At 35.6% G+C, this 16,508-nt stretch overlaps 1 protein-coding gene across 1 annotated transcript; it reads right to left on the bottom strand.

The window, feature by feature from the left end:
* Window positions 1-336: 336 nt before the first annotated feature.
* On the bottom strand, window positions 337-16,157 carry LOC107482441 (uncharacterized). The gene is made up of 20 exons (XM_016102932.3): window positions 16,037-16,157; window positions 15,709-15,793; window positions 15,409-15,565; window positions 14,482-14,554; window positions 14,267-14,310; window positions 7,596-7,638; window positions 7,303-7,521; window positions 7,069-7,185; window positions 6,730-6,801; window positions 5,306-5,350; window positions 4,912-4,991; window positions 4,753-4,817; window positions 4,608-4,674; window positions 4,376-4,489; window positions 3,600-3,673; window positions 2,622-2,719; window positions 2,435-2,494; window positions 2,287-2,355; window positions 2,156-2,209; window positions 337-668 (listed from the first exon to the last, which is right to left on the bottom strand). Exons 3-20 carry the CDS (start codon window positions 15,537-15,539, stop codon window positions 600-602), a joined length of 1,494 nt encoding a protein of 497 aa, XP_015958418.1. The 5' UTR covers window positions 15,540-15,565; window positions 15,709-15,793; window positions 16,037-16,157; the 3' UTR covers window positions 337-599.
* Between the last annotated feature and the right edge of the window lie 351 nt (window positions 16,158-16,508).

The following is a 16,508-nucleotide window of genomic DNA, read 5'->3' as shown; positions in this document are numbered from 1 at the left end:
ATCGGTAGAGGAAGGAGAAGAAGACACGAACAATGAGGAATAGGGAGAAGCAAAGATACAGGTAAAATCATTGTTATTAAATCCAGACTGGACTGTCCGGTTTGGGAAAAAAAACTGGTGAATTAGTCTCTTACCAGTCGGGTCAAGATTACATACTATCCAGACTATTAAATCGGTCAAACTTGATAAAACTGAATAAATTGACCACCGGTCACATGAAAAGTAGTTTCATGATAGATATCGGCCGACATGTCAAAAACCATATACGGTTCACGATGAAAGCAGCAACGCATGTTCTATGAATTCTTAAGCTGGAGGAACTGAAGGGAAGCACAATTGAAACCAAAGTAAATGTTTTTATTATATTGTATGGTATCAATGGATCTGTTATTCTACACGCATCTTATTGTCAAAAACACTCATTATGGGTATGTGCAACTTTTACATCTAGTAAATGCGTCTAAGTTTTCAATGATGGCAAATTAGTGGCGAAGGTTCCATCAATACAAGAATACTCTCCACTCCATCAAAAAAGAGAACAAGCCTAACAAAGTGTTTAACTTAATTATACTTTATATGCATAAATTATGCTCCAATTATCAAGGCACTTGCTGATGCGCCACTCCAGATTTTTTTCTCATCGTCCAAAATGCAGCGAAGTAACGGTTCTGCAAAACAGGATTATAAAATTCAGCAAATTCTAACAAAAGATATTTGCTATATCCAATGGTTTATTAAAAAAATGCATAAATGATAAAGGCAAATTTTTGTTTGATGTCATTGAATATCATCCATATACATCTATTTTTATTATATAAAAATTGATATCTAAATTCTTTTATATTGTGTTTAAGCCATATTTCCCCTTGTAACGATGCCATGTAACGATGCCATGTCAGCAATTTCGCTTACTTGATAGTTGGCAAAACTTGGAAATCAACCAATCATATATTAGTAAAAGATTTAAAAAAATATAATAGAAAAAATTCTTATCTATTATTATTCAATTAAAACATAAAGTACTAATTGAATACAATAAATATACATTAAAAGCGTCATAATAATAATTATTATAAAAATTTTCAGTTACAAATATTGGAATTCTATAACTTATACATGTTAATACTCTTATTATTACATTATTTGGTCTACTTAAGCATGCTACATAAGACTCTACTATTCTTTATTTTTTAATCTCATACCAATTAGCAAAAATTCCTTCAAGTAAGTTTAAATTTGTCACATTTTCTTACTAAATACATTCAAATATATAATGATTACCTAATTAATTCACAATTTTATATTTACATCTTTTGTATTTTTCATTCTCATTCATTTTTCTAAACCCAAGTTCAAATTCGGCACATCCCTTACTAAATATATTCAAATATATTATTATAAAACTCATTTATATTTTTTGATGTTTCTGATTCTCATTCATTTTTTAAAATTTTTTTCTTTAATTATTTGCAACCCAAAAAACACCATATGAGAAGACAAAATATGACAACTAAAGCAAATGTAAAATGAAAGCAACAAATGAAGATATAGTTTTGTACAACTCTAATATAAAAGACCTATGCCTTTTTTAAAAATATATGAATTTAAATTTTTAAAATATAAACTATATTTTAATTTATATTGCATTTTAGTTGAATAATTATATAAAATTATACAAATTATCAAATAAATATTCTACAAAATATTTTTAATATAAAAATTTAAATTTAACATTAGTTTACATATTATCTAATCAATCTCTAAATAATATAACACTTATTATAATACACTATATAATATAATTAATTTACCTCTCGGCGCATCGCGCGGGTCTCACCTTAGTTATTCATTAATTTGTCAAACAAGCCCCATTAGTTTTGTCTATTTTGTAAGTACCAAATTTATGGATGATCAAAGTATATTATTATCTGAAACGTTGCGAACTTGCTATCTATATTATAAAAAATAAATATGAACATCTAAACCTCTATTAAGCGTCTCAGAATTTCCAACTTGAAACAACCCAATTATAAACAGCCATGAACTGATGAGAAATGCATAAAGGTATTTAACAAGATCATCCCCAAAGCACAAGATTATGGAAAGAAAGAAAGAAAACATATAGGGATTGGAGTAGAGAGGATTTGAAGCTTACTTGCATCATTGATCTAGGATTTGTGGTGTAGGTTGTCTCTATGGTTGTTTCTTTCTGTATTTGGAAAAAGCAAATATGATTAGTTACAACAATAAACATAAGCGATCATTATCCAAATCAGATGATATTACCTCAAATTCAAATCCATAATGCAGTGCAACCCTTTTAACATCTTCTAAACTCAATTCAATGGACATCTCCTACAGACAAATTTCAGTGTAAGACAAAACACCGAATAATAAGATACAATGCTGTGTGCCGAAAGAAAAAGAACCTTACATCTTCTTGCCCATACATATCAGCGAAGTGATAAAGTAGAGGGCCAAAATTTATCCAAACCTGTCATTGTGTCGATGTCAGCCAGCAATAGCATGATGGACAATACAACATGTGAAATGCAACAAGTTTATCAATTGAAGGATAAGAAAGAAGAGAGATGCAAAGAATTTTGGATAAAGGAACTTACTCCTCCGTCTTTCAAAATTTGTGAAATTATTTCGATGTACTCCACTATATTGTGAGCAGTGTCAATAAAGAAACAAGTGACAACTGCATCCCATGCACCTGTTTGGCCATGTAAGTCTCATTAGAAATTACAAAAGCAAAGAGTGTTATGATGTTGAATGTCATTCAGTACAGATAATTAGATACGAAAGAATTATAATGTTCATTTTATCAAGATAAAAATACATGTTACACACATCATTGAATAATTTCCTTTCCATTTTGTTGTTTGTGTGTCTAAAAATTGACATAGTAACTCGGAAGAAATTATTATTGTTGTTATTTGATAAAAATTTCCAAGTTATTACGGGCAACTATAAATAGTTCTCTACGTTATTCTATTTACATGGGGCAATATATTAGAGTTAAAAATTAGTAACATAAAGTTTAACATTATCCAAAAATATAAAATTACACATGTAGTTCAGTTAGGTAAAATTGACCCCACTTTTAGCTCCCAACCAAACATACCCTATGTTAAATTGCATGAGGATGAAGATGCAAATTCAGAGTTCTTAAATAGAGCGACCACGGTAAGGAAGGGTAGTAGTTTGATTTGAGAATTTGAGATGTTCTATTTTTCTAAGAGGGATATTGCTCCAGATAGTAAGCAAGGCTCTTGTTGAGGACATTACTCAGATTGATATGGATATGTACACTGAAAAACTTGTGCCAAGACCATATTTTCATTTGTAGTAAGATTAGAAGCCATCAGTTCAGACTCTCAAGCATCTATAGCAGCTCGTTCTCTACTCAAGTTAAGTTGGTAAGAAGTCAGGAATCATTTATCCAAATCCTGCCATAACACCTAATTTGACAAAATGTTGAACAATAAAGTTTACATTTAGGATTGGCAGAAAAATGAATTTTTACCCTGCTAGAGCCACAGATATATGATTTTAAATAGAAAATATATATAGCTAAAGATAATCTCTCCTACCTACTTGGCTTGAATCACTATAAACTTCAACAAAGTCACCTCCACACATGGAAAAGCCTTCAGTAATTCCCGCACTGCATCCATAGTTGCAACCAAGTGTTAGGATACACACACACATACATACATACATAAATGAACAAGAGGGGAAAAAGCCTTTGACATCAAGGCCATGGTATCAGCACTAATGCTTTTATCAAATTAGGCTACTTACATAACATTACACTTTTTAGATGCCACCTTTCCCTAGACACTGAAAAGTTTATTAAAAGTTTCGAGAAATTCAGCACATGATACTGAAAAATGGTTACAACTACTAGGAGGTTTACTTCGACTAACGAAATTCATGAGTGGTTTGCAGATACTCAGCAAATGAAGCTATATTGTGATAATCAAGTAGGTATTTGAGTAACCTATTTTCATGAAAACACAAAAATATTCATATTGATCGATACTGTGCACTGCGTAAGATAAAGGTTTTTCCAATGAAGTTATTACTGAATCTGTTAACTCAAATGATAAAGGGAACCTTGTATATGTGAAATCAGTGTAGTTAGTATTGCTATTTTTTTGCAATACTACGAGTATGGGTGGGAGTGAACCCAAACAGAGCCTTAAATCTGATTCCTAACAACATTGCATATCTTTTGCAAGCTTGGATTATGTAATGTGCTCCAGCATGTGGTGTTGGAAATCGTACATATAATATAATTCATGGATTTGTAAGTTTCGAATATTTGTAGTTATTTTTGGCTTTTTTCGCTTATATAAGTACATACCTGGCTGGATGAATATCAGGTAAGGAAACAGGACGAAGTTGGTCGTTATCTGACACTGAATTGCAATTACTGTGAATCCAAGGGTATATTGTCCACTCATCAACAGTTTGAGAACTTAAGAAAAAGAGGAAACTCAAAATCAGAACACCAGTCGTTACTGACTCAAAAACTAATAGGTGATTAGTTTTATCATTAGTAAGACTGACAACAAAGAGAAAATCATTGTCCTTACTGATTAAGAATGAAACTTGAGCATATCATCATGTAGTATGAAAATTCATTTCCCTGGCTGACAAATCCTGCAACATAATACGAAATATCTATTATAATGATGATATCTAATACATATTTCTATGTAACCCTGAAAATACACAAACCTAAACATGAAATCTCCAGAGCCAGCCGACCGAGTCCAGCACCAGGAACTAAGCAAGCAGGTGGACTGTTTGAGAAATTGAATGCTTTTAGTACAAAAATTGAGCAATACTACACCCAAATAAGGACTTTCTGCTAGTGTTAGGAGTGTTAATCTCTACCTCTCTTTACAGCGATTAGGGAACAGGCGATTAAGTTCTTCAAGAATTGGCTTGTAACACTGATCACGTTCTTTCTTACCCTAATAAGATACATATCAGAAAACATAAGTGAGTAGCTCTTAGCAAAAAGGTAATGGATGTGCGGAATCAACAACCAAAATAGCACGAGGGAAATGACAAGTGAAGCTTAGAGAATGTGCTCATTTCATTGTTTCTAATTAAGTTCACAGTATCATGCATGCATCCTTCAGTTATTGATATGACACCACCCAGCAGTGGTGGAAATAACACCAAGTTTCAGATTGCACTGTTTAAACTAGCAAATCAAACTTTTTATATGATAGCAGAAATAGAATATTTGAAAAGCAAGAAGTGAGAACTAAACAAGAAGTACCTCAGCAGCCCAGTCCCTAACTATGTTCCTAATTATACATCGCACCTGAGGAAAAAGCAGTAAACCCAAAATTAGAATCATCAATATTGCCATGCTAAGAAGTTGCAAAATAAAAAGCATCCAGAAGGAGAAATGTAAAAATCATACAATATGGTATGCAGCAGGATATAGACTGATCATGAAAATTAAAGCACTGAAGTTTTCCAGGTCGTGTAGTGATTTAGAGACAAACCCCATTTATTTCTTTCGAGAATGTATGTTCCATATTAAATGATGAGGAGACAGGCTGACAAGCATCATTTTATAGTCATAATGAAGAAAATGTAAAAGAACTTTTGAAAAGTGACATTACAAAGTGCACACATAATATCACTTTCATCCAAATTTGGTAACAATTATCATTCAGTATATTAGTCTGATACCAGGTATTTCAGTTCTCAAACTTAACTAGTGTGAAGAATTCAAGTTAAGAGTACATTGACCATGCACTTATCTTTTTTATTTTTCAATGATCTTAGAGAATAGCATCATTTTATTTGATAATTGTTGGTTCAGTGTTTCATACAATTACAGATTCCCTCGAGTCCAGAACAAATTGTCGATGGAAGCAACAGGAAAATGTTAAGCTGCATAACATCAAAACTCATTTTGTCATTCTCACTGTTTGAGAAGCAGTGGTTTCAAAATTACTCAACTTCTGCCTATGGATATTGATTCACTTCTATAATGAACTTTGGGATACCAGCACTCAGTTGATGACAAATCTGTGGATCAAATTCTGTAGAAAGGATAGAGAAAATGAAGGCAAAATAGATCCATATCCTAAGCCATATTAGAACAAGGTGTTGGAAGCCTCCATTGCAGCAGCCAAGAAGGGGGAGACAAAGATGGTCTAAGATAGAAAACATGGAAAGAGAAACAAAAAAGATTGGCCGAGGCCACGTGTGGAGTGATACAACAGCAAGCTAACAACAAATTTTTAAATGACAATCAGAATTGAGCGGCCCTAACTCACCTAAGCATTGTGGAACTTATAATCACCCCTCTTATGCCTTCAACTAGACATTTGAAAAGTGAAGTTTACAGGATTGACATTTGCAGATCGGTGGCCGAACTAACAAACAGCAAAAGGTCTAATACTATATTAGAATTAGATGTCCCTAAATCAACTACAAAAGCTATATCAAGGGATGCGGATCGCCAAGCATTTATACAGACTATCATGGTTGTATTCTCAAACAACATTGGACTTCTAATATTGACAAATTCAACAATGCATTGTCCATCTCCATTGTCAGGCCAGTAAAATCACAAAAAAGAAAAGAAAATTATTTCAACCAACTAAAATCCAAAACTTAGCACTATCCTAATTCCTAGCATTAAACAGATAACAAGAACAAAAAAGAGCTGAAAAATAAATGTACCTTATCAACATCAACTAAAGGAACATTCAGTTGCAAAGATGGCTCTAACCATTGTTGACATGAAGAAGAGATCTGACATAAAGCAGAAATAAAAGGATGAGAAAATTCAAGTATAGCACAACATATACATTCACTGGTCAATACAAAATATCAATAGTAATTTTTTTAAAATTAAAAAAAAAAAAAAAGATGTTGATGCACTTGACAATTACTACGAAAAATATCAAAAAGCTTTTTGTTGTCATCAATGAGCTTGGCACAGCATAAAACCAACCCAGAAATTCTTAAAAAAAAAAGGGATTGGGGAACTGCAAATGTAAAACAGGAAAGAGGACTGACATTGTTATTGGAATCGGTGAAGGCTGCTCCACCATATTCACGGATCTCTCCATTATGTATCAAGCTTGGAAGATTGGTCCCAGTATCTGAATTATGGTGACTCTCAATGTCCACTTCCTGTTGTTATCTACAGAGTCAAATTTCTAAATGAAAAAAACAATGATAGGACCAAGGAAAAATCACAATTCTTATCTACTGAATTAAAAGGGGTCATGGAGTCAAATGCTGCAGAACCTTATTGGCATGCACCGGTGCCGATGATCTACGTGTATCATTGATACCTTCTGCACAAGCATGTTGACCAGATACAGAACATGTTATTCTCAATGGAGCAGACTCACAGGGACAAGCATTAATCCCTTCAGAGACAAAATGATCCCTTTGACCATGCTCAGGATGTGCATCTCTGCTTAAGTCTATGTCCCCGCTCATATCAAGAGGCGGTTCAAAGGCCTGAAAGAGTTCATTGTACCAATATCAAACATTACAATAACAGAAAAATACAATCTACAGGAGTGAGTTATGACCTGAAGCATGCCGAATATGAAATGAGAATTTACTGCAATACACCTGCACCATTAGACGGCATAGAAAATACAATACTTCAGTAACTTTAGAGTTTAAAACTTGGCCTCTACAGTATTAAATAACATATGGACAACTAGTGGTCAATATAATCACATCCATGACCACTAATTTTCTTTGCAAGTAAAATTATTATATGGCAAGTAAAATCACTTATGACCAACAGCAAACGACCATTTAATAACAAAACAACTAAAGCCTCAGATTGCATAGCATGGATCCTCCTCCAATGCCTCCGCTGAGAAATTTGTCTCCCCTGGCGTTGGAGGAGGATCCAAAGATAGCCTCCTCCTCCTCCTCTTCCGCATCCTCTCCCAAGTATCTCTCTCTGACTCGATGATCAGAAGTTTCTACTCATGGCATCATCAAGTCCTAGTGGCGGCTCTTCAGTCTCATTGATCGGTGCGCTCTCCATCAGTCCATCCTCTGAAATTTATGTCGCTGGAGGATGCTCTCAACAACTGTGTCTCCAACGAGTATGAGCTCTGGGAGGAGAAAGACCAGACGCCCCTCACATGGTTAATGTCGACAAAGACCGAATTGGTGTTCACACTTGTTGACTGTGATGTGAGTGCTTGTGGGTCGTGGCAAGTGCGGATGAAACTTGCTGCACACAAGCTCGTGTGCAACAACTTAAAGGTAGAGTTGAGCACAATAGCAAAGACTTCGCAACCTCTGAATGAACATCTCCTCCACACTTAAGCCATTGTGAACACCTTAGCCTCTATCGGGAGTCCAGTCTCGAAGCAAGAACACATTGCTATCATCCTCGCTAGGCAAGGAAGTGAATACAATGCATTGGTCACCTCCATAAACACCAGGCCTAAGCCATACTCTGTGCTTCAAATGGAGGTGCATCTCATGACTCACAAAGCTCGACCTAAATTGAACGTGAAGTTCTTTGCACGAGTGCTTTGGGCACATTTTGTGTCTAAGGTCAACACAGGTTTCAGAGGTGGATTTGGTGGCCACTGTGTTGGTAGAGATCTGTGGGCCATGGTGGGCCGGGACAAAGTGGTCGTTCAGGTCGCAGTTCCACAATCTGTCAGCCATGCAACAAGCCAAGTCATACGAGTTTCAACTGCTAACATAGGTTTGATCAGGTGTTTCAGCGTACACCTCTACCTCCACCACCATATGCCAACTATCTTCCACAATCTGTCAGCCATGAAACAAGCCAAGTCATACGAGTTTCAAATGCTAACATAGGTTTGATCAGCTGTTTCGGCGTACACCTCTACCTCCACCACCGTATGCCAACTATCTTCTAAATCTCCTCACTACGTTGCTAACCACTCAAGTATTTCTCATTCTCCTTATTCTGCTATGACTCACAACTCTGCATCTCATGCATATACACCTGCACCTACATTTCACTCATCACAGCTCCCTCCCAATGCCTTAGTTGCCCCTACCAGGACTCCTGCACCATCAATTTCACACTTCTCTGCCTCTGCCGCAACACCTAAATCAGTGATAGACTCAACCTGGTATCCAGATTATGGAGGGACCTCACATGTCACTCCTGAATTCTCAAACCTCATGCAAGCATCACCCTATAATGGATCTGACCAACTCCATGTGCGTAATGAACAAGGTTTGTCTATCACCCTAAACCCTAAACAGCCACTCAAACTAAACAATCTTTTGCTCGTTCCAGAAATTACAAAGAACTTATTAAGTGTTAGCAAATTTGTGTTAGACAATAATTGTTTTTTTAGGTCTGGCCTTACGACTGTTTAGTTAAAAATGCAACTGAACACTGCTCTACGTGTTGTCTTGGCAAGGCACATTGCCTCCCCTCTTCCCTCTCTACTTACAAGTTTCTTTAGAATTGGTGTTTACTAATCTTTCGGGACCATCCCTTATCACTTCCAATAATGGATACAAGTATTATATTGCTTTTATTGATGCGTACTCAAGATTCAGTCGGACCTATTTTCTTAAAACTAGAAGCATTCGCAGCCTCTTTGCAATTTAAAGCTTTGGCACAACTATTCTTAGAAACTAAATAAAAGTTGTACAGTCTAATTTGGGGAGGGGGGTTTGAATATAGAGCATTTTCCAAATACTTTCAATAAGAAGGAATAAATCATAGGCTAATGTCCTCACACCCACAATGAAAATGGTGCTGTTGAAATAAAACAGGGACACTTAGTAGAAACAGCTTTAACACTCTTAGAAAAATGCATCAATGCCTCTCTCCTCCTTTTGGGAAGAGGCAGTGGTCACTGTCACAGACACTATAAACAGAATTCCACCTTAATCACTGTACATATTCTAACCATTTGAGAGGTGGTACAATTTAGAGTGTTTGGCTTTGCATGTCTTCCATTCTTAGGACCCTACAATAACAATAAAAATAAGTTCGTATTTCACTCATTTGAATGCACCATTTTGGGTTATAGTCAATCACACAAAGGGTTTAGGTGTTAAGACAATCAAGGCAAGCTCTTCAATTATAACTTTATAAGGATAACAAGTTTCATGAGACCAGGTTTCCTTATAAGGAGCATCTAGTGGCTTCTCCCTCAAACACCCTGCCACACACTCCATATATAGCCACTCCATTACCTTCCCAAAATGCAATCACTGCAGTGACCACCCCTCAACATCATGCATCATCTAATACTCTCCCTCATGCATCATTGTATCAACCTCCACATGTCACTACAATCGTCTCGATTGGCATTCCACACTCAAATCTGCATCATAATTCTCCTCACACTGCACAGCATTCTCCATAACATACTCGTGCATCTTTATCCTCAAAAAACATCACTATTACTCCACCTGATTCACCTATTCAGCAGCCTCCACTGTTACCCACCCCTACACAAACACAATCCCTGCAACACACTCTCCACTATCTTCTACAGCCTCAACTACATGTACATAAACCCATATAGCCCTCCTTCACTCACTTACAACTCCAGGAGATAGACCCATCACTAGGTCTATGACTTCTGGTCTCCTCCCAACCCCAAACATCTTTCTTAAGTCACAATCCACTACAATATCACCCTCACAGTCACAAGATGTAACTAAACCAGACTCAAACACTAGCCATGGCTTTTGGCCTCAAACTGTCCCACAAAAACAATGATTATGATTCAATTTCTGATCCATCCCGTACAAGTCCATGGTAGGAGCACTGTAGTATGCCACTATTACACGTCCAGAAATTTCATTCAATGTCAACAAAGCATGTCAATTCATGCTTACACCTAAGGAGGCCACTAGAAGGTTGTTAAGAGGATTCTTCGTTGTTTGGCTGGAACCTTGGAACTTGGAATCACACTTAGACAGGCAGCGACACCAAAGTTCCTCAACCTCAAGGGACACTCTGATGTAAACTGCGCAGCGGATGTTGATGATCACATGTCTAGTGTGAAAGCAAAATATAGGAGCATTGTGGATCTCACAGCTGAACGAATTTGGGTTCAGTCCTTACGCATTAAACTAAAGGTTCCCACTGCTGGTGCAAGACCAGTAGTATACTATGATAACTTGAGTGAGATTATGCTTGCTCACACTCCAGTCTTGCACTCAAAACATGGAGTTGAATCTTTTTCTAAGAGAAAGAGGAAAAAAAAAGTTGTTGATGGCACACATAACCTCAAGAGCAACCAACGGATATACCCACTAAAGCAGTGTCTAAAGCAAGGTTCTTAGAGATGAGACCTAAGTTAGCTGTAACAGTATTCCAATCCTGCAACAAGCCCAATTTCAAGAGGCATAACAATGTGAGTTGAAGAGTGACCAAGTAAGAGTCTAGAAGTGGCAAAAACAATTAAGTTGATTTGGTAGACAGTTAAAGAAGGTGCCAGCTAGGATAGATCTTACAACTAACTTAAGGATGACAGGTCTCTTCTACTCCTTTGAACTATCTTACTGAATAAGCTACTCTGCCATCTATATAAGCACAGAACTATGCTTGAACGCAGTAATATCAACTCTTTCTTCTCTCGTCTCATTCTTCTCCCCCGTCCTCCCTGTCTTTCTCAAACTCTTATCACCCATCCAGATCAGCGGATCAAATGATTTTATTGTTTGGCAAAGTTCACATCTTCAAAGGTGCCAATTAACTTTTGTCATTAAATGAGACCAGCTGTGGAGATCAAATGATGTTATTAACTTATTATCTTTTGCCAAATTAACTTCTTCAAAGGCACTAGTTAACTACAGAACCATTGAAATGGGTCTTGAGACTATTAAGAGTTTTTATTTGTCATTTTAAAATCCTGATTGTTGGATTGTCCTTCACCTAGTCAATATCCTTGAGGTTTCTGTTGCCTTCAATTAACATGTTCAAACCATCATAGGCATAAGTCTACCATTTTTTCCTTTAGTAAGTGCCGCCCTTACATCCTCTGAATTCATACATTTAATCTTATCATTTCATGTATGACCACTCCCTTAAGACAACATTTCCTTTTCTGTAAAACTTTTTAATGTCGGCACTTCATTTAGTATTTAGTTCCCTAAAGTATCACTAGTCTTAATTATTGCACAATAAAAGGTTACATTAACCTTTAAAGGAACCTTTTAAATAACACATAAAGCATACCTCCATTTTATCCACCAGGCACAAATGCTATGGTTAACATCTCCCGCTATCTCTTCATTATTTTGTACGAAATAACTGTCGACTAACTAGCAGTATCGTATGATATTCAATTATAACATCCACGGCGGTGCTAGCATACCTGTTGCCAAACTTCCATATACCTATTTTACTTTTGTTTAAGGGGAAATTTGGGATCCCAGTTCTTCTTTGACATCTCTAGTTTTGTTGTTTATTCCCTACTCTTCCATAAGATCTTTATTCAGCTAAAATCAAATTGGTTCCTTTATTAAACTTCCAGAAACCATACTGGTTCTCTAAAACGCAAGTCCCTAGTCATAGTCTCCATTCTATCACTCAAAACCCAAAGTTCCACTGTAGACAACAGAATAGAAGTTCTCAATTCTAACAGGGGTTGCCTTCACGGGGCATTTCATCAAGATGAGGAGGAGGATAATAGAAATTATTATGCATCATCCTGTGGCAAGATCTTTGCCTCTATGTGAATTGGCTTTTTTGGTATCTTAAAGGAATCATGGCTTTGCCCTATGAAATTACAGCAAGTTCTTCTCATTAAGTTCAAAGGCATTGGCTAACATAAAAGTGCAAAGATTCTATGGAAGTCCGCAGTTTTTGCAAGTCTCTAGTGCATATTGATGTAAAGGAATTCCAGGAATTCCAAAGATTCCTTTTCAATGATTTCCTTTTTTGCGTCCCTTTGATCCTCAACACATGGTTTGTTTAATTGGGTATCTTCAGCTGACATTCAAAGGGATTGACATGCATTGTTGCTTGTTTCAGAGCTAAGCTTTCTGTGCAAGGATTGTTTATCCTCCTTTGTATATTCTCTTTTATTCTACTGAAATAGATTTTTTCTATCAAAATCAAATTCTCAATTCTTACAATAAAGTTCTCTCTAGGTTTCTCCCTCCACTATAAAGTATGCCTGTAAAATTTCTAATTCTCCAATAAAAACAGACAATTCTTCATGTTCTCCTACTTGCCTCTTTTGTTCCCTGCCCTGCTGCTGCATAATCTCTTCTATTCCTTAAACCCTGACTCTGCTTGCCAGCATTTTTCTCATTTTTGAATTGGATATGACCATTTAAAATTAAATATGACCTTTTATGAGTTTACAACATGATAGTGGCTTATGATAGTATTTGGGTATTAGTGGATGCATCAATTTAGTACTTTACTATTTCATCAATGATATACTAAAACTTAATTATTTTTTGCACCTTTTAGCATTTTCTTTTTGTTAAAGCGCCTTTTTATTTATAGAAAGCTATGTAATTCTTTTTTATTTAGGAATTTTATGATGCTTTTGAATCTTACCATACAAAAGCACCCACATACCACACTTCATGATTCAAAATTTGGTCAACTGATTCAAGGTTTGACAGTTATGGAAGGATTTTAATAATTTAACTCCTACATATGCACCATTAACTGTGGAAGTTTGGAATCTCTCTATGATAAGCAATTTTGAGATGGCATCTATGCTACAAAATCCTACCACGTAAAACCAGATATTGCTGAAGTATAAGAACCATAAGTTTAACCAGTATATATTGAAAGAAATATAACGACTTCTAAGTTCACAATGCACACATCCAATAAAACAAGCATATGCTGTTGGTTGACACAATTTCATCATTTTGTTCATCTAGAAGAGTAACAACATTGCTTTGTTTCCGCAACTAGGCAAAATCCAAGTTATATTTCGTGAGTTTGTACTTCATATTGTTAAGGTATGTGTGCATCTGTATATACTTTATTTTATTAATTTAAACCAAACATGCTTTGGCATCAGCTGGCCAAGATAAGCTAAATGCTTAAAACAACTTTTATTTTGTTTTCAAAAGCTAAAATGATCAAATTGTACAGAATTTATTTCTGAGAGTGAAAAGAAAGAAAATCACATAACAAAGAAGTATGTAGAAAAAAGTTCAAAGGCTCTAATCATTCAATCCAGCTGCTATTACTCCTAGAGAGAGAGAGAGAGGAGAGAGAGTAAAAAAGCAGAGAGTAAACAAAATGTACCGTCGCAATCTTTGAAACTTTTGAGGATAATGAGATAACAAAGCCTACAGACACAAGAAGAGGTGGTAGAAAGCAAGGGGTTACAAGAATGAACAGACACTTTCAGGAAAATCATACAGCAACAAATGAACAGCAAAGGAACTATTACAAGGCATTAGAATTGTGCCAGTTTTCATAGCATGTGTGCTAGGGAATGGGAACCAAGAAACTAATACCTTATGGGCAGGTGGAAGCTTTCTGAAAGATCTCTCATATCGACTAACATCCTCCTCTGCAGCATCAGGATAGCTGCACGCAAAGTCAATGAAAGAAATGTAGATACCTTGAGTGTTCTTTCAACGAGTTAGATGATAGTGTTAAGAGACACAATTAATTTTAAAGCTAATAAACATACAGTAAATAAATAAATTACAACAAGTATAACAATAATATGAACAAATGAAAGCAACATAGTTTCAAAGGCATTTCATACTTATGAATATAGGTAAATTTGCACATTTCAAGTTATAAACTGAAAATTTATGGTGATGTTCAAAAATAAAAGGGAAAAAAACCACCAAGTACAACAGAAGTAATAGAATAAAAGTCAAAAAAAAATAAAAAGAATCATTCCAACAAAGAAACCTTGCCCAAACTGGAAACAGCAAAAGTGATCCGTCTTAAATATAAGCAGTTAATACTACTCATTTCAATAGATTAAATATTATACCTTAATAAAATTATGTCACTACAATCATGTTTTAGGAAGAGTTACATTTCACCACAACAAGCGAAAACAAAAATAAAACAGCCACGGAAAGAGACCTTTATTTCCTTTTGAGACATTCTAAGAAGGGTAAACAACCATTTTGACACGTAAACAATTCAAGTTCCAACAAAATAGTCCATGAATAAAAGAAAAGCACTCATGTCGCCCCCAAGGATCATAAAAGCTAGATAAACTTCACCTCCCCCAAGCAAAAATAGAATCTTTGGAGTGCCAAAATAGGGGTTTACACTTCCACAGCATCAATGTATTGGAGAGAAAAGAAATCATATTTAAAGGTAACAGTCACAACAAGAATAACAATAACAATAACAACAAGAGCAAGAGCAAGAACAAGAACAAGAAAAACAAGAACAATAATAATAATAGGTTATACTTGAGGTATGCACTAATGATGCGCCTAAGGGACTGGATTTCAAGAGCTTCTTCAAGCTTCAAACGTCGACTTTTCTCCTCTTCATCAGACATAACCATTCTTTGCTTCACTCCCCCTTCTTCTTTTTCCATAGTTTCGGCTTTCCACTTCTAGAGTACTACAAAGCAAGGAAGCCGGGTTATACTAACAGGGCGTTTGGAAAGCACAAGAGAATTCAATTCTACTAAAAACTATGGAATTGAAATCAATGGTCTAATTTGGTGATGGAATTGAACCCTAACTAAAAATTGAAATACACACCTTCATAAACACCAGCGAGCCCTCCACTAAAGTGTTTCTTTCCTCTCCAGCCCAAGTTCAGGAATCAGCGGCGGTCTCAAGTGTACTGCATATAGAGAAAGAGGGAAAAAGACGCGTAGAAGAAGAAAAGTGAGAATGAAATGAAGAAAGCAAGAAGAGAGGTTAGGGAAGTAATGACAATAACAGCCATTAGAAGCAGAAGAAGCAACATATTGATCAAACAGCATCAACATTGTTCAACGTTCAACCATAAAATTTAAAGGTTAAGTAGCACAAAAAGGATTTTTTTTTTTTCAATAAAGAGAAGACTGGGAAAAAAGGAGCAGACCTGATCGGAGCAAGCGGAACAGAGGGCACCGGCGGCGGCACCAGAGCAGCAGAGAGGAATTGCGAATTGTGGATGAATGACGAATCAGTGGCTTAGGGTTATTGTTTTTTACTTTTCCTTGTACTTCCACAACCAAAAGGGGAGGATTTTTTTATTATAAAAAAATAAATCACCAAAAATTAGGGGTGTTACGTGGATATGGTAAGTAGGGTAAGATTTTGAGCCAATCCTAATCTTACCTATGGTGAGATTTTTATTAAACTCAACTCTACTTTATATTTATATTTATCTGTAGGTTGAGAATATCTCAACTCTATTCTTTATCCATTTTTAGCTGTGGTATCTGATTCTATGGGTGAATTACAAAAAAGATACAATATTATTATATAACTTGATAATTTAAAATAGAATTAATTTTTATGTAAAAAAAATATTAACTTATCAATTAATAATCTTTGTTTAGTGACTAAGA

This window comes from Arachis duranensis, chromosome 4, assembly GCF_000817695.3.
Source record: "Arachis duranensis cultivar V14167 chromosome 4, aradu.V14167.gnm2.J7QH, whole genome shotgun sequence".
NCBI lineage: Eukaryota > Viridiplantae > Streptophyta > Magnoliopsida > Fabales > Fabaceae > Arachis > Arachis duranensis.
The sequence above is the reverse complement of the archived record's forward strand: the minus strand, read 5'-3'. Positions and strand labels throughout refer to the sequence as shown.